Below are 19,062 nucleotides of genomic sequence, written 5' to 3' on the forward strand. Positions count from 1 at the left end.
TTTGTTTATGTTAATGTAATGGTCTAGTCATTCATTCATTCAGACTAACCCAAGATAGCTTAGTCAAAGATTATAAATGGCGGAGCAAGATATTTCATCAGGAGCCTCTTCTGGGAACCCGGATCGCACAAAGTGGGGTCAAAATCCAGAGTCATAGATTTCGCTGCCTCTGCTCTGCATAAAGGGGGATTTTGACCCCCCCCCCCCCCCCCCCTTGTGTGATCCGGGTGTGACACTGTAATGGGGAAAAACATAAAGCCGTATCAGCATATTAAGCACCGAATTTCATATTGTGATTTTAATTTGTAACCTGTGTAACCTACATGTATTTAGAACTAGGCCTACAGCCGACATTGAGCACGCTGTTTCACCTTGTAGTGGCGCCTGACCTTAATACAGCCCTCGGGACCGTATCGCTGGAAAGGAGCTAAGTCAGTGGCAGAATGCGCGCAAGAATTGTATATATAAGAAATGCCCAGATTTTGGGGGTGCTCCTCCCAAAATGCGTAACTCCCTCTATCGCATGTAAATGACAGAGGGGAGAATTCGCGCAGGGTGAAATGCTTGCTTTTTTTTTTACTTACGCACATGGGACAATTCCCCCCTTAGTAATTAGCGATTGTGATTGGGTGCCGGGGTTTTAGGAACATTGGAAATGAGCGTCAATGGCCTCTTTGCCAGACAGATGGGTATTTGTTTCCAGGCTAAACTCAAGGTCCTGCATGTGGAACCTTTAAGGCATTGTCATACACAGTACAATTATAAAACTATTAGTTTGTAGTCCACAGTTCAGTATGATGAAGCTAAACCAATGCAGACCCATTTCAGAAACATTTTGTATCTTCTCATTTTAATTTTTGAGAGACTTTGTGTAGAGACAAAACATAAAGCATCATCACAAACAGTTCAGTAATCTTCCTTTCTAGGAAGGATTTCAGGCATATACAGTAAGGTTGTAGTTTTCATTTTCAGGTTCCTGCTGTACAACACTCCATTGTTAGGCACAGAAGAATGAGCACAAATTCAGAACATACAACCTTATTCAGTTTGAGAAGTGTCAATCTTGAGACATGGAGACATTCAACAAAACATGCCCTTCATAACACTGAAATACAGGCTATCATAGCCATAGACTGTCGGTCATAACTGGTATCAAAATTAGATTAGCACAAATGTCCAGTGAGGAATTTAAGATGTTGAAAACAGATGGTCAACCCTCCATTGCACATGACACTCTGCCCATCAGTGGATATTGTGTCCCTAGATGCATTTCCTAAGTAGCCTACTTCAAAAGTTGCATAGTGATGTTGATTTAAATGAGGACATTCTGGAGACTATCAAACCACCCACAGCTATTACGATTTCCCTTCAGACATTAGTATTCCTACCACCTTTTTGTGTTATTTTCAATGTACGTAAATGTCTTTCAACAAAGACTAGATTAAGCTACAACAATAGTCAGTATTGTGCTTTAGTTTCTCCCCTTTCTGTCTTTCAACGAAACATATTATGATATGACCTAAAAACTATGTAAAAACTGGTCATACAGCTGACCTTATTACAATTGTTTTCTTGACAGAGACAACCAACCACACACCTTGGACATTGCAGACACTGCAGTAATTTTCCCAACAGCAAATTACCCCTTCTGCCAGCCAGGGGCATGGTATCCCTTCAAAAAACGAAAACAAAGTCTTGACGTATCTGTCTGGCTTTGAACATGGTCACCTAAAGGTGGCGCTAGTTAGCTGCTGACGCGCTGCCAACACTGCTGTCTTCATCTGCTCAGCCAGTTAGGCTATATGGACCAATCCTGTTGCTATAGCACCTGTTCCAGTGGCCACATCTGTATATCTCCTATCTAAACAAAAGAAAAAAGGAAAACAATAACTAAAAGCACTCCATGTTAATACTCATTTGTATGTAGGCTATTATAAAAACAGTTATTCAAATTTTACACAATTAACAAAAGATTTTGCTTCTTAGTGAGAGACACTTTGTATTTACCTGGACATGTGGAGGAGCACTAAGAACATACATGACGGTGCTGGCTATGTCCTTGGCTTTCAAACACTGGAAAAAACAACATATAGGCCTATGTAAATATACAGAGCCTACGAGGTGTCATCGCAAGTTTTTTTAATGTATATCAAGAGGACTTGCGCTTCTTTCACTAAATCATGTGCTTTTTTTACTGAATAATGTGCTCATTTTACTAAAGAGTATGCTTGTTTTACAAAATGATGCTTAATTTTATTCACAGGAACTAGGAGAGGCAGTACAACAGACATTTCGATAAAGCTGGAAAGTTTGGCTCTTTACACATTAGATATTTTGTTGCCTAGCTTAACCTACTACACTTGCTATTGTTTGGGTCTTAACAATGACCCGCCTCTGACTTTATGGAACTTTATGTGTGTGCATCAAAATTGGTCTATTGTGCTGGCCAAGTTCCAGTGAATAAAACCTGGGAACAAAACAGTTAAAACGAGCGCACGATTTAATTAAAACAAGGACATGACTTAGTAAAATAGTTTTAGTAAATTGAGCGTACGCTTTAGTGAAATGCTCTCTTGACATAAAAGAAAATTGTAGCGATGAGACCTCCCAGACTCTGTATATTATATAATAATAAAATAAAGACATTCAGATTCAGAGAGACACACGTCCTACATACCTTTATACTTTCATATGCAGCTGCAGCCCTCTCTGGGTCAGTATTGTGGTGCCGGAAAGCAAACTCAGTCTCCACTATACCCGGAGATATACACTATAGAAACAAAACAAAAAAACGCTTTCAATACCATTAAAGAGCAAAATAAAAAATAATAAAAACTTGCAAAACAGATATGCTCCATATTCTGCCCCATTCTCTCGAAAAGGTAGTTTTTATTTGTGGTCAGGTTTGGAGCTGAAAGGTTGAAACCCCAGAAGGAGAGAGGGCAATGAGTGGAAGCGTTGCTCTGCTCACTGTGGCGCGGATGTGGGTCTTGGCCTCCCGTAGCTCCTGCCGCAGGCCCTCTGTCAGGGCAGTCACTGCGTACTTGGTGGCGCAGTAGAAGTGCTCGTCTGCACTGGGAAACATCCGGTGGCCGCCCATACTGCTCAGGACAGAAGATACAGAAGAGGAGAGTGCGAGAAGGTAAGTAGGTAGGTGGATATACATATTCTGATGGCTAATGCCTTGAGGCCATGGTATAGCTGGTCTCCATTTGCTGTTATGTCTAGGTTTGTCTGTTAAAGCTGTGTGTGTGTGTGTGTGTGTGTGTGTGACTGTATTGCACCTGTTAATGTTGATAATATGTCCATCATCGATATGTCTTTCCTGCATCGACTTGAAGGCCTCTCGTGTGCAGATGGACAGGGCTAGTACATTCACCTGGTGAACAATTCACACCAATCCCTCAATTATACATCTAGGCTTATGTAATACTTACTTACATACTTTTATCACAAATACAAATAGGGAACTTTTTAAGAGCTTTACAATATTTTCTTTAAAATTTACTGCGATGGAGGCTTCATACAACCATTGTCACAGAGTGGTGGAGCCAAAGCTCATGTTTTCTGCCCCTTGTGTGTGTGTGTGTGTGTGTGTGTGTATGGAGTATCACCCTGGCCGGCCCCAGCAGAAGTCAGTTTGGCTGTCGTGAGCGGACTGGCTAATGCGGGCCCACCGTGCAAGACAAGGAGCAGGGAAAAGAACCAGAGTCCAGATTAAGCAGGCTAAAAATAAACACATTCTCAGACTCTCTCTCTTCTCTCCCTCCTCCTGCTGCCATGCTCCCTCAGCACCCCCTCCACTTCTCCCTTTCAGATCGGATTCCATGGCAACTGATGGACGGGCAACAGAAATGTATGCCTTGAGTGGGCCATGTTTTTCAACAGGGTCCTGAATGGTCAAAGGGCCGAGAGGAGTCCCACTACAGGGGGAGCTGGCAACATTCTAGAAGTGGAACTCTGTGTGGCTCTGCTGAGGCCATTCTCAGGTTCTAATGAGCCAATGTTTACTTGAATAGAAGTCATGTTGAGCAAGGCACAAGGTAAAAACAACATTATATTTAAAGCCTGAGAAAAATGGGGAAATAATTTCCTTTACTACAAGTAAATGGATGTAACCATTGTCTTGTGTGTGGCCTACATTCTTGGATGCTGCAATTACGGTGAATGACACATCTGAAGGAAGCATCATCCTGTGTTTAAAAAGCAAATATATTTGTTTGTATAGCGCTTTGGAGACTGTCAGCAGGTTCATAAATCATCTTGTGGAGAGTCAGTAAAACACACCTATCTGTAACCTGACCCCAACCCTAACCTCATACAAAGCCCAGCCCATGCCTGAGCCATAGCTGAATCTATGTGTATTCCTCACTGTCAACAGTCAGTAGATTGCTTAATGACATCAAAGAGTTGAGGCAATGGTGTCAGCAGTAGTGGTTTCTTTTTCAGGATTATGATGAGGATGCAATGATACATGATTTATGTGAAAACCACACTGGAACGATAGACGTTTGACAGGTCAGATGGCATAAATGTACCTGTAGGCATCTCCCTGCCACACATACACACACACACGTTTATTCCTCACTCACATCGATCATGTTCCTCCAGGCGTCTGTCCTCCCGCAAAGCAGCGGCTCGCAGTGGGCCAGTCCGGCATTGTTGATGCACACGTCCACGCCCGTGTGCAGAATCTGGATGGCCGAGAACATGGAGAGGATCTCCTCCTCGTTGGACAGGTCACACTTGTAGGGGAAGAGGGTCCCGCGGTAGCCCGCGCTCTGGCACTCCGCCGCCAGCTTCTGAAAAGAAGGAGCCAAACAGACAGGAGCTCAAGGTTTGGGCAGCGGCGGGGGGCCTCGGAGTAGGGGAATGAGCCGAGTGTGGCCGTGTGAGGATACAGGCCCTCTGAGCATCGGCTGGGATCAAACACACACATTTAATTATATTTTGATAGAGCGTCATAACCTATACGTCATAGTGCCCTTACACAGCACATATAGTACCCATCACATTTACTGCACCCCTGGTAAAAAGAGATATTACAAATCATCTTTTGCCATTTTATCTTAGTTTCATAATCAAAACTAAGACGAAGTCAACCATGAATTGAATTTTTAGACCTTTTTTACTCATCTTTACCAGGGGTGCCAACAAGCAGAATGTGCTGTATCACAAGATGACACAGAAGCAAGGGATGCTCAGCACATGACTCTAAAGTGAAATACCGTTAACGTTTATATGTGTTGTCACATTGACATTGCAAAAAGAAAAAAAAAAGAAAAGAAGGTTGGAATCTGACATTTTTGTATATTTTGGGATACTGCATGGAGCTGCATTTTGTTGTTTGGTGAACAAAAAAAGTCCTGGAAACATTTGAGTTCCTCCTTGTAGAAAATCCTGGGTCTCTTCGTAAAAAAGTGTCCGTTCAATGTAATTTGATGAGCCCATACAGCTTTATTTTGATTTCCTTTCACTCTGAGACTGATGATGGTGCATTTCAGTGCTGCTAACATCTCCACTCAGCAGTTTCTAGCAGAAGCACCCCGCATCCAGTCTTTACCCTGTCATCAAACCACTGATCTCAATCAGAACCCTTATTAGTACTTTAAGTACAAACATTGCTAGTGCAGAAAGCTTACAGAGTAGCATAGAAGGATACAATGAGAATCTATGGCAACCTGTTGAATTCTTTTTGCACTGTTTTATCTGTCTTGTGATTGTAACACTGCTGATGCAGCCGATAGAATAATGCATTTGTGTTACTCTGCTCATGTTTTTTGTGGAGTATGTAATTATGATGACAGTATGACATCATGTTCTGTATTCACAGCCTCCCAGGCATTAAATAGAATTATTTAGACAAACAACACAAACATAACAACTCAAAATAGTCCTATTGACTCTTATCCACTTCCCCCTTCCTTGCATCAGAGGAAAAATGAATGGGGACTTTATATTCATATGCTGTCTGGTGGTGTGTGTGCCGTGCGGAGGCCCGAGGCCTCTGATGTGTGGTTTGTACTGGCGCTGCCCCTCAGGTGGCCATCCCATATCAGTAGAGCTGTCTAACGGCCTCTCTCAGTCCGGCCGTCACCATGGGAACGGGGAGAGGAATGCAAGACGGCCAGAGAGGGGTTCTCAAGGATCGGATCACGGACAGGAAATGAGCATGGACACAAATGTACCTGCTAATACGTGTGTGTACACACACACACACACCTGTGCTCTCTTCTCTGTTCATGTTGAAACATCTCATATAAAACTGCTGAAACAATTCCACCCTCAGGCTGAGAGGGACAATTTCACTTATGCTGAAAATCAAAAAAGCATTCTGCTTTAGTCAGGGGCGCAGGAGGCACGGGGGACGTGGGGGATGTGTCCCCCGCAGTGCTGAAGAGACTGCCATCGTCCCCCTAACTTTTGATAAGGAAAAAAAGCCTTATAGGTACGCTGAATAAATAATAACATAGGATTTGCGTTAACTGTAAAACTCCCCATTAACAGCATCACATCACTAACCACAGCCATCTACAGTACTGTAAGACTGCACAATCTCATATTCACTCTGTTGGATATCTGAAGCCAGTTTGTCTACTAACAATCATAAAATAATCCAGGCTACTTGCTTAGCATAAATCATTTATCATCATCTTTATTTGAGGCAGGCTGGTATTGGAGGCAGGCTTTTTTAAATATGTCTAACCTGCATTTAGACATGCATTTCGTTTGGAGCGGCATGCATACCGGTAGGCTATCAAAAGCATTTTCGGTTTGGTTTGGGATTTAATTTACTTTTGGACTGTTTGATTATATTGCTAAATGTTGGGACTGATGGGCACTGAAATCTGGGAGATATTTGATGGTTCACTGTTAAGTTTCATGCAGTTGAAAAAGTGTCGGGATTTCCACTGCTGTTTATTGCGAGACAAGGCAGCCCTTCGTTGAATGGAGGCTGTGCTGTAATGGAAACCTTTTTGCGTAGACAAGTAGCCTAAATTGAGTTATTGTTTAATTATGCATGATTTAGTATTTAAAAAAAAAATTAAAATCGTAGGCTGGAATGCCTTGAGTCGCAACAATTGTGTTTAATAGGCTTCAGCCTCTGGCAATTAGCTCGAAAGGGGCGGCAAGAGAATGAGCTTGAGAACGTTTGTTGGAGACCCATGGTAGGAAAACGACTTTTCTTTGCCAACCGTAGGCTATTAATCCAACCAACATAATACAATACAATACAACATATAATAAAATATTAAGAAGAGGTTATTTCATTGACTTAAATCGAACAATGTCTTCTAGTGGACTAATGGCAATTGTTGGTATGGTAGGCAATTGTTACCCCGTCTTGTATGGGAACCTGCCTTTATTTGTCCTGCTATAAATAGAATCAATCCCGGGCATAATTTGAGGATTTATGGTAGCCTAGTGCTCAACTTCTCCTGCTCAACATGACGTTAGCTGTTATGTTTATGATAACAAGTCTATCAACGTTTTTGTTCTAAGACATTTATTTTAAACATAATTTCAAGACACAAATTGGATACTTCAGTTACCTTGGTGCATAAATCCCAGAGAGTAGGCTACCACACCCCAGAGTGATAGGCCTAGCGTTCTTATGCGTTCAGTGTGGGGTATAAACAAGCTGAGAATTTAGCGGTGTCACGTCTGCCTGTCACAGACGTGGGGAGCTCTTTGAAGCTTGGGATAATGTGATACAGTCACTACAATAACAGTATTTTATTTTACTTCTTATGTAATTTTTTTTTTCAATTTTATAAATGCTTTGTTTAAATGCTGTTGGAACAAATAGTTGATTATAAAGGCAACTTTCTGTTGCAATTTTCTGAGTGTTCTGGACTGGTAACTTGTTAAACCAACACTTGTTAAGTTCTAACGTTGCATAAATATTAACTGCAAACACACAGTGGAGAGTTGATTTGGTTTATACCAGACAATTTAAGTAGGCCTAACTAGGCTATTTGATCATGTAGTCTATGTTTGGATCATAGGCATGATGATTCATTCATGGCTTCATAAAATATCAACATCCCATGTTGCTTTTTTCTACCATTGGCCCAAGTAGTGACCAGTATTCTACCATTGGCCCAAGTAGTAAAAACAATTGTTTGAAAACAATCAATTGTATTATCTTAATATTCTGGCAAGTTTAAAATATGATGGTCGAAAGTGGGCCAGAGGTGGCGATCCGATATCTGGAAATCTGATTTCACTATGGGTTTGTGTTCACAATTTGGTCCCCCTCACTTTCAAAATATCTCCTGCGCCCCTGGCTTTAGTAGAGTATATATTTGATACAAGATAAAATGAAAACAGACTTGGTGAGCTGGTTGTGAGTGCATGTTAGTTTAAAAGTCCGAGTCTGTGTTCTTTCTATTCTGCTCCTCTTCAGCCAGTTTGAATGAAAAGCACGGATATACTTTATCTGCTCATCCTTTCCTCTGTCCTTCACCAATTTCTTTGAGCGGTGGATCAAAGAACGAGAATGAACTACGGTAGAACACTTCAAAATGTATCGGACAAGAGAATCCTACAGTAACACCATCAAAAAGTTCTGTCTCTGGTCAGATACATGCATGTGCCTCAATCACCTCTTAATTGCTTTAGATGACACAACAGCTATGTCTTTGGCAACCAAACCTTGCCATGAGGTCAAAGGTCATAGATGATGATGGTGACATATGTGAAAGCAAAGAACCACAGTGAAGGAGTGCCTTATGGCAGAGGCAGAATCTACTCCACCTAAAAACCTGTCAGCAGGCTAGAAGTCCAAAGGTTTGCGAATGAGCACACAATGGTGTACCTTCCCTCCACCTGATAACAGCACTGAGAGTCATTCACCAAGAGTCATAAACTCACAGGATGTGCCAGGAAATGGGTCAGATGACTAGTAAAACAATAATGACCATTTAAGCACAGGAAGGGAAACACCTACACCAAAATGAGATAAAGGACAAGGCTGACAAGCAAGACTTACTGTAGTCTGAGCCATGAGTAAACCTTAGGTAGATCTTGGGTGGCCTACATATAATAGGTAAAGATAAATCTGTTGGCTTGCAAATCTGTTGTCACCCAGATACAAACGGCATTTTAAATATTTTATCAAGACCTTAAAGAAGCAACTTGAGTTTTAATAGCATGACCTTTATTAAATAGCATAGTATTAAATAGCATGACCTGTATTAAATAGCATAGTATTAAATAGCATTACCTGTAAAAAATAAAGTACCTTTATTTTCCTGTGCAGATGCATGTCTTTCGGTAATGGATAAGATCTCTGTTTTGCAGCCAGAGAATGAAGTCAGTATAGTATTGTGTGAAAAACTGTGCCGACCGGTATAGCCAGACTTCATTTTACATTGCCCATTGTTCAGGCAGTTTTCCATTGGGTTTACTATAAATAGAGGACACCAAAGCCGTGTCCACATTCCCAGTTATTTAGTGGTTGTGGTTTAGCAGTGGGACTGAGAGAGAATGACAGAGAGAGAGGGAGGTGGGTGGAGAGGGATGATGCTCAATCACAGTTTGCTGAGAAACATAAGCCATGATACCGATATAGTGGGTGTGACTGAGGTTGAAAACATCTCTAGAATGCCATGGATAAGTTACACAAGAGCCAAACCTAATAGACTTAGACTTCTGTCTGCACTATTCTGTCTTCCTATCAATCCGCAACCCTTCTATTACCAATACGCCTCTCATGTACAATACTACTCGTTGTCGAGCCCCTGAAACGGAGCGATTTAAACACGCTGTTGGCGTTTCGTTTGAAAACTCAGCTTTTGCGTTCGCAGAGACTGAGATGTTGCAGCTGAAGAAACAACACTGTTACAAATTAAAAAAATACCACATTCCAATTTATAATAGGCCCCTTCTACCGTGAGCAACTTAATCTAGGTCAGCTTCTGTGATGATGGTCTTGCCCACTCTGTCCAATCCCCCCTCTCTGAGGTGCACTGAACTCAGTGAACTCAACTAGCTAGGCTTGCTGTTCAGTCTCACGATGCCAGTTGGTTCATCCAATCATGACACACTTTTCTCATTCTGAGCCACAGGCGCTTGTGCAAGTTTCCCACAGAGCAGTTCCATGCAAAGGGCCTTGATGGCAAAGGACTGTGTTACAACTCACATCATACATACACAACTGTTCCAGACCAAGTCCAAACAAATATAAACAATCATATTGACATTTTAAAAGCAGCGTTTCAGCATATACTTGATGACTTTTCAATTCTGTTGCAACTGGTGTGAATTTAGTGCTCAAGTTTTACAATAGTACATCGACACAAAAGACACACCTGCACAGGAAAATATAGGTAAATTCAATGCAGGCAAAACCACCTAAAAGCACAAGTTGTTTGTTTAGGGTCTTGATCAAATCTTTTAAAAAAAATAGTGTGGGATCCAACAGCAATAATGATGTCTAAGATCTGACTGATAAAATAGTGCGAAGCTTGCATTTGTGAAAACTAACCATCTTTGACAGGAAGGAGAACGGAACAATGTAGCTAAGAAGTGTAGGCCACACACACACACAAATATATATATATATATATATATACATACACACACACACACACACACACAAATAGAGACACAAACTCCCACCAAAGAGGTGACTTCATCACTGACAGGGCATTTTGACCAGAGCCACAGAACAAAGTGAAAGCAAACCAGATCCAATGGCTGTTACTGTGACTGTAATTGGAAGGTAATTAAGTACCTTCCATCTAACAAACAGTGCTTGGCTAAATCTGAATAAATAGCTCAACATCCCTACATGACCCAATGCAAAGGAATTTATATTGCATTATTTTGAGTTTGAAGGATAAAATAATGCTTTTCTTGTGAACTGTAGTATACTACTTCTGCATATAAATATTTTATATATAATACTTTTTAATGAGCAGATACTACCAGCACATGCTTGCCCCTGTCATCACAGGGTGTTTTGAGATGAGAGGAAAGAGTTAAGCAGCTTTGTGGCTTCACTGCCCATTAACATCTCTTGTGCAAATCAACACACAGACGTTACAGAAAACCTCAAGAAAAGTTTTCCATTACGATGTCCAAAATAATCACACAGGTACTTGAGGTACTCAGGGAGAAAAGCAGTACTAAGACAGAGCTGACCATGACCTCTACTCGTGTGCTGTTTAACCTCTATTTGTTTCCCCTGAGGTCAAGTACACTGGGGCACGACAGCCATTGCTAACGGACACTTCACAGGAATTGGTAACTTATTCGATTAGACAGAGGATGTTTACAAGCTGTTAAATCAAAAGATCTGCTGAGATCGGGGGTCTTTTCCAGGTCTCGTCTGTGATTCATTGACCTGTAAGCACCTAAAGGAAGGTGGAGGGCTTATTTTACACAGGGGACTTTTATATGGCTCCTCAAATATATGAAGAGGAAACCTTTTGGTTGATTAACATTTAATGAAACTCTGTTCAATCAAATTATTCAGAAAAAGCGAGATGCACATCCAGAATGGCCCCATTGTGATGCAACAGAGCAACAGAGCTCTGAACCTACATGAAGTTGAGACCCTCTCCCTCACCCAGGTCAGCCAAGCACTCCTTTAATGATTCCATGTGACAAAAAAACAAACAAACATTTAAAGCAAACAACAACAAAACATTCTAATTTCTCTGAGGCAATAAAGACCATTGATATCCAGAGACATCCACCTTGCATCACACCTGCTCTGTGCTTTGTTGTCAAGTTCAGCCTTTACAACTGTTTCAGTGATCTCAGGTCATCTTAGTTGATTACAAGGACAAATGATAACATCAAACAGCAATAAAGATATCCAAGGCCATTACATATGCAAGTTGGTCTAAGGTGAGTCATATTTGTTGATGGGAAATAGTTGATTCAGTTTGTGGCTAATCGATTAGCGGGAACTGCCCCTAAATGAACAGTTGCATATAATTAATTTCACTGCATACTTCACATCAGTGCTAAGCTTACAGAACTAACTTAACAGTATCTTATAGGACTGAACTAGCAGACATGGACAGTGAAGCCATGGTTTTCAGTTTAGTCAAAGTCCTTTTAGGCAAGTCCCTCCACTCGGCGGCCAAATGGCAACGCTTTTTGGGCACTCGTCGGGCATCCATTTCGGCAGAAATGCGCGTGCGCAAGGCTTCACGACACCAATCTTGCTCCAGTGGCGAGTTCACAACACATCATTGGCACAATGTCTTCACAACACACCACATGATTGGCTCAATGTATTTACATGTCGACGTTTTGCCGAGGAAGGGGTGTGATATGTGTAGACAACGGCCATATTGGCGTTACAAACTAGCCCCATGCATTTCTATGGAGGATTTTTTGAGTGCTGTGTCTCCTCAGTAGAAAGTCTCTGGTTTAGTCCTCTATATATTGATGAAGCTGCCATTTCCACTACTCCATTCCAGGAGTGAATTACCACACACGTCCATCTCCCACGGTTACCACACACGTCCATCTCAATAGTCTTAGTTCAGCTGCTGTCTGCATGTGCTGCCAAAACACACCACCTCTTCTAGTTGTGCTTGACCATTCAGTCTGTTGTTGCACAGATAAGTGAAAGAAGCTTGACTGACTTCAAATCTATTGTCATTCAAATGTATTCAAGTACAAAGACTTCAAAGAAAGCAGCTTTAGTAAAAATGTCCCATGTTTGTGGGCTACTGTTGCTGCTTAGGTACCAGCTGGTAGTGTCAAGCTCAGATTGCGTGTATAGAATTTGGAAGCGCACATTTAAGATAAATAAGTGATTGGTACTACTGCCTCTGACAAAAACACCTTTACAAATACAAATTAAGCTGCTCTCACTTTTGTTGTGAGTTTCTGTTTCTACATCTAAAATGTAGGCAGGTGTGTTCAATCAAACACACACACACACACACACACACATTAAATACACACGTTGCTATTCACTGTATGATTTGTAGGATGTTAGAATGAAAATGCTCAGACAGTACACATTAAACCTAAACTTGTAAACGTAATACTGCTGATAGCGAATCTAAACACTCCTGGGAAGAGAGTCAAGGACATGGCACAATTCAATACAGTTAATTATTAACAGCAGACCTTCTTAACAGGAGACCATGATTAAAAGGACACTTTAAGCAACTGAAGACACAATATATAAGATAAGTAAGTGTATACTCTTTTGATCCCGTGAGGGAAATTTGGTCTCTGCATTTAACCCAATCTGTGAATTAGTGAAACACACGCAGCACACAGTGTACACACAGTGAGGTGAAGCGCACACTAATCCCGGTGCAGTGAGCTGCCTGCATCAACAGCGGTGCTCGGGGAGCAGTGAGGGGTTAGGTGCCTTGCTCAAGGGCACTTCAGCCGTGGCCCACTGGTCGAGGCTCGAACCGGCAACCCTCCGGTTACAAGTCCAGAGTGCTAACCAGTAGGCCACGGCTGCCACTGGTAGGCCACGGGACGGCTGCCCCTAAAAAAAATGAAAGTTTGTGTAGTAGGCTACACACATCAGCACATACTACTGGTATCATGTTCAAATAAATTTCAATATGGTCATGTCATGTGAGGGACAGATTAATAAACCTGTCATTCTGACTACCTGGGTCTGATCATGTCACAAAAATGCACAAAAAAAAAAAAGAATCTCACAGCATGGCAGCGCCATCCATATCCAAGACACAATATTACCTAGTAATTGCTGCTTAATCAGTGACAGCCATGCTTGTATGTTTTTGCATGCCTTTTCAGTAGTTAGATTGCTATAGATCGACTAAAACTCCTTATACTGTTCTTTTAAGGCAACAATATTGTGCTTGTAGGCACGATTGTTTGATAGCTATTTTTGTATTACACTCAAATTCATTTTTAATGTGTGATTTTGTGTGAACAAATATGAACAGACCTGTCGAGAAGACAAGATACAATGTAAGATCAACTTTAAGATTTTTATGTCACCAATATCAACAAAGTACTTTTTTGCTTGAATCTGTGGCAACTCTGCTGGTGGTGTTTGCAAGTCTACTGGCTTTGAGCTGGTTAGCTCACTAGTTTGAAACTACTGTGATAATCGACAGCTTGTTGGCTGGTTGGTTTGGAATGCACATAGCCGTGAGCTGCTGATTATTTAAATACAACAGAACAGCTAATACATATGGGCACTTGAAGTAATGTCCCATTTATGGCCATGCCTATAAAAGATCTAATAGAGCAGTCATGTTGATTGTAAGATCTTCAACAGGGACACGCCAAGCACAAAATGTGACAGAAGGAAGCATAGCAACCAGGGATATAGTGGAGGCTAAACCCAAGTAAACTCAGTTATCCACCTCTGAAATTTCAGAAATAGTTTATCCACCTCTTAAAAGAGTTTATTCACAAATTGCAACTTTTAAAATTAAAATATCACACTGTATTATCCACATTCACAATACTGTATGTACACTCATCAATACTCTATCATTTAATGCCATTGTTATTGTTATAAACATTGGACAATAACCTCCACCATCATCAAACGTGTTCTGAATGCCATTTTAAAAATCCGATACTGCATGGCGCAGTCCACCTGACCTTGATCTCACAGAATTCATACCCACCTCTTATTTTACCACTATACCTCTGATAGCAACCAAGCTTTTGAACTATCACAGACCAAATAGACCAGGAGCTGACTGGGGCCAAGCAGTGAAGTTGTGTTCTACCTTTTCTTACTCATCTTCTGTCTTCTGCCATTGAAGTCTACGCAGGCCCTAGAACCATATTGGAAAGAAGGTTTTGAAATTTGAGCTTTTTTTGTTAGCTTTTCAGCTCAAAATCAAATGTTTTATGGTCACGATTCACTGTGTAATTGTTTAGCCTAAGTCCAGGTGTAAAACGTATACAGATGTTTAGGAGTGGAGAAAATGAAAATGAAAAAAAAAAAAAAATGCTTCTGGAACTGGAGGTGTTGTGGAGATGGGCGGTCACTTGTGTCGATTATTGAAGATTAGTGTCTGCAGATGTATCTTCCAGCAATATCGGTAGAAATCTGCATAGGCCTATCTGCCGATGCTGATAAGCTGCTATTTACCGATATTGCCGATGTTGTACTGATAATATTGTGCATCCCTAATAGAAAGCCACTGCACAGCAAGCTCACATTTTGCCCAATCTTTGGTCAACTTAAATGACATTTGCCTTGAGAGCAAACAGCGCTCTCCTTGACATAACAGTATCAGGGTTTCATGGCAACTAGGCTATGGCCTGCCAGGATGCTGCTTGGAGCTGGGTCATGCCGTGTCAGAATCCAGAAAAATGTTTGCCACACTTTCTCAGATTTTGCTCAACACGTCCATGTGGGGCCCACATGGGCCTTACTTGGGTTAGTTGGGCATGGGCTTAGAGTGGGTTTTGATGTTGGGGCCCACATGGGCAACCCAGATAAAATATGCCATGCTAAAACTAAACATGGGCACCACATGGGTCCCAACTGGGCCACAATAAAAAATATATATTAAAAAAAAACAACGATAAAGTATGTTGATATGACATGCTGGTTACTGCAGTTATATAAAATTAACAATATATATTTAAAAAATCTATTAGGGTAATGTGTTAGTATTCCGTAATGAGCCTTAAACGATTTTAATGTGGCTTTACAATCTGTTTAGCTTTTTTTTATTAGTTTACTTAATTAAAAAAATGAATAGTTTTTGATTTTGCACCAAACGTTCTCGTGGTAAGCGCCTGCGCAAAGAAACTCCTCCCCAAGAGCCGTTGGAAAAGTTGAAACAGAGCCCTTATTAGACATTCTCTGGTTGAAACGTGACAGAAAAAAAGGTTAGGCTGTGACTAGTTTTATTCTTGTCAAATTTCCACGATTACCTACTTGGACGCACTGGAAGAGGCTGCTTTCATCTCGCAAAAGGTAAGAACCACAGTCCTTGTATTAGGGGTGTAACGGTACACAGAAGTCACGGTTCGGTTCATACCTCGGTTCGGACATCACGGTTCGGTACGAGTTCGGTACAATGGAGGGAAAAGCAAAACAAAAATGCAGAAAGCATTTTCTTTTATTGTGCATGTCTCAGGCTGTACCATCTAGTGTCATACAGTCTCTTCCCTGAGCTATCTGCAACAGCCTGAAGTGTGTAAGATGTAGGCTAAACAGTACAATAAGTACCCAGACTCCATCTGTAACTTGTAAACAAAATAAGACAATCAGCTATAAAACTGAAAATAGGCCTACAGTATCTCTTATTTCTGAAAGTGCAAATTACATAGAAAAATGATTTTTAAAAATCCACTTAAGCAAGACCTTCAACATCTGTGTTTAGGTGTAAAAGGGTCTACAATTTGCCTCAATATTTTTCATTGTGTGTAAAGTAATAATCTAGCCTACTAACTGTGAAAATATCACACTATTTTGCCTTTTTTTAAAAAACGAAATTGCTCCTTTCATTTCATAAACAGACTACAACTAGAAGTCACGTGGTGACTTTGCCCTTTGACGTTAACTCACCGTAGCATGGTTTGTTTATTAGCCTGGTTAGCGTTGTCACTTTATTTTACTGTCTATGCACTTAACACTACCAGCTCCTCATGTGTGAAGTTACAAGTTACCCCAACATAAAGGTAATTACCACGCGATTTACATAGCTTTCTGTCATTACGAAATCATTTAATTTAAGCCATAGGTTTTGGCCCTATTTGTATGTGTATCCAAAGGCTGCTGAAGCGCAGGGGAAGTTTTTTTTCCCCTCGTTTCAGTGATTGGTAGCCTACATCATCTGGGTGATGGCTTCGAATATGTGTAGCATTTTATCCACTCACATACCCAACAACTGCTGAACAACGCCGACACACAGTTTCATCTTATCCACCACTCTTTCGCCTGTACTAACGTTACTGTAACTGAAGTTCTCAAACTTGCGATCTTAAAGAGACCAGCGGATCCTCTAACTCTTGTGGGTCTAACCTTAGTGCTGCTAATGACTGACGGACTTGACTGACGACCTACAGATTAGCGTTAGGTGTCGCTAAAGAACTCCCGTAACTCTCGCTACTTAACAGTAATTGCGCATGACATTAATTAATCCGCACACGAGTTTTATGTATTTTTATACCGTGTATTCTCCGTGTAAATTCATGCACCGAACCGTGACGTCCGTACCGTTTCGGTTCAATACGAATACATGAACCGTTACACCCCTACCTTGTATAGATTCTAGGCCTAATAACTGAAAAATGCTAGCACTAGAATCTACATTCTGTAGAAAACCATCATGGCATCCTTACGGTAAGTGAACCAAACACTTGGCAAGTTGGAGGGAGTGACAGTTGGCATAACGTTAGCTGCTAGTTCTAGTTCTACAGCTAACAAGGCGAAAATTGCTATTTAGCTAGGCTAACATTAACGTCATGTCATCCTACTCTAACTTAATTTTAACCATTTTAACCGGTGAGCTCAATGACCCTCGTTTCCGATATTGATGTAGAAAGTGCTTATTCGATATTAAAGATTATTTTGAATGGCTGAGTCTGACTAACGTTAGCTCTAGAAGCTAGTCTTTGACTTCTCAAAGGAATTTGAAGCCTTTGGCAGGAGTAGCAGCTAACGTTAGTATTTTCAGGCTGTTTAGAAGTTTTTTGCTGATTCAACAACTAAAATGTTTTGGAAGATATTGGAAACCCTATTTTGTTTGATTTATTTACTAGCCGATGTTAGCTGGTTAGCTGCTGGCTGAAACATTTTAGGCGGCAATGTTTTTTGATTCCGAGGCAGGTAGCTTCTAGAATCTAGCCCAGTGATCCTCACTTTTTTTTCACAAGAGCCACATTGGCAGTGCAAAATCAAATGGAGAGACACTTTTACGACAACATACTAAGTCACCTTTGCAAATGTGCATTTCTACATATAAATTGGACATCCCACAAAAAAAGAAATAACACAGCCAATACTGGGTAACGTTACACCTGCCGTTTGTCTGCTCGTCCCCTCTCCGGTGTCTTCGTGCTGATTTTTGTTTGCTGCTTCCTCACACTCATTTCCCTCATCCACTCCACTATTCGTTACAACACTGTGTGTCTGTCCGTCTGGTTTTTGAGCTAATTTCTGTCCCTTTTTTTATTATTAAAAACCGGTCCATTTTGTGTTTCACGCTACCGGAACTAACGTCGCCTGCCTGTGCCTGCAAACATGCGCTGCGGTTACGTTTTGTAAACAATGCCACATGGCATGCAGGCTGTGTTGCCAGGTTTGACAATACACCCTTTAGGAAGCACCATTAAGGCTTAATAACTTTCTTTCACCTTCATTATTTGGGTGAAGGGAGAAGTATAATTCAGATGTTTGCGTTTTTGTAGTGCAGTATTGTATGTTTATGAAGCACATTTGAAAAAATGTATTGGCTACAGTGGGTCCCATTTAGAAGTGGCCACTTAATTCGCGCTTTCCGTGATTCAAGCAGCTGCGTGAAATGTATTACAACTTATCGCCACAAGGTGGCAGTTTAAGTCCGCTGTAGAATTACCGGTTTTGTGTGCCTTCTGGTTTCTCCACCTACTGGTTTCCTTGCGCGTGCATGCGCTGCAGCAGTTGTCAGACATTCACAAACAAGTTGTTTTTAGGCGGTTTGAAGTCGCTTTTCATATACGCCATGAGCGCTCGGCTACATTACAGCAACTCGGACAAAAGACGTAAAAAAATATATGTTTTGAAAACTAGCATTAAACTGGATTCGATCCCGCAAAAGCAACACATGCACGACTCTCTCCAGCCTGATTCCCTACTCCTTGAGCCAACTAATACCTGGCTGTTACGCGATACAATTAACTATTGTAGGCTACCATCAATTAATAACGTAGGCAACACCCAGGTAACATGTTGTCCAGGCTATCTGAAACAAGTGGTTGCCCTTCATCTAAAACAACTGGTTACCTTAGGCTGCTACGGCCGTCAGTGCACTGTGCACAGTATGCTACTCTTTGTGGTTGATCAAATAAAAATAAAATATGTATTTGGTGATGACGTTATTGTAGGTCTAGTAGTAGTAGTCTAGTAAACCTAAATTC

At 41.1% G+C, this 19,062-nt stretch overlaps 1 protein-coding gene across 4 annotated transcripts in view; it reads right to left on the reverse strand.

Annotated features, from left to right (window-relative positions):
• Window positions 1-829: 829 nt before the first annotated feature.
• Window positions 830-19,062, reverse strand: part of dhrs11a (dehydrogenase/reductase 11a) — a 31,854-nt gene continuing 13,621 nt past the window's right edge. The window contains exons 1-8 of one of the 4 annotated variants that reach the window (XM_076273595.1): window positions 9,248-9,308; window positions 8,996-9,039; window positions 4,593-4,802; window positions 3,285-3,379; window positions 2,972-3,101; window positions 2,678-2,770; window positions 2,008-2,073; window positions 830-1,861 (exon numbers count right to left, since the gene is read on the reverse strand). In XM_076273595.1, coding sequence (XP_076129710.1) covers window positions 1,820-1,861; window positions 2,008-2,073; window positions 2,678-2,770; window positions 2,972-3,101; window positions 3,285-3,379; window positions 4,593-4,802; window positions 8,996-9,010 — 651 coding nt within the window. In that variant the 5' untranslated portion in view covers window positions 9,011-9,039; window positions 9,248-9,308 and the 3' untranslated portion in view covers window positions 830-1,819. Of the gene's footprint in view, window positions 1,862-2,007; window positions 2,074-2,677; window positions 2,771-2,971; window positions 3,102-3,284; window positions 3,380-4,592; window positions 4,803-8,995; window positions 9,040-9,229; window positions 9,309-19,062 lie in introns of those variants that run through there. The other 3 variants (XM_076273594.1, XM_076273593.1, XM_076273592.1) reach the window with 3 other exon arrangements.

The sequence above is a fragment of the Alosa pseudoharengus genome, unplaced genomic scaffold (assembly GCF_046254945.1).
Source record: "Alosa pseudoharengus isolate Yale_2024_CS ecotype anadromous, Long Island Sound unplaced genomic scaffold, YU_APseudo_1.1 YU_APseudo_1.1_scf_8, whole genome shotgun sequence".
Taxonomy (NCBI): Eukaryota; Metazoa; Chordata; class Actinopteri; order Clupeiformes; family Clupeidae; genus Alosa; species Alosa pseudoharengus.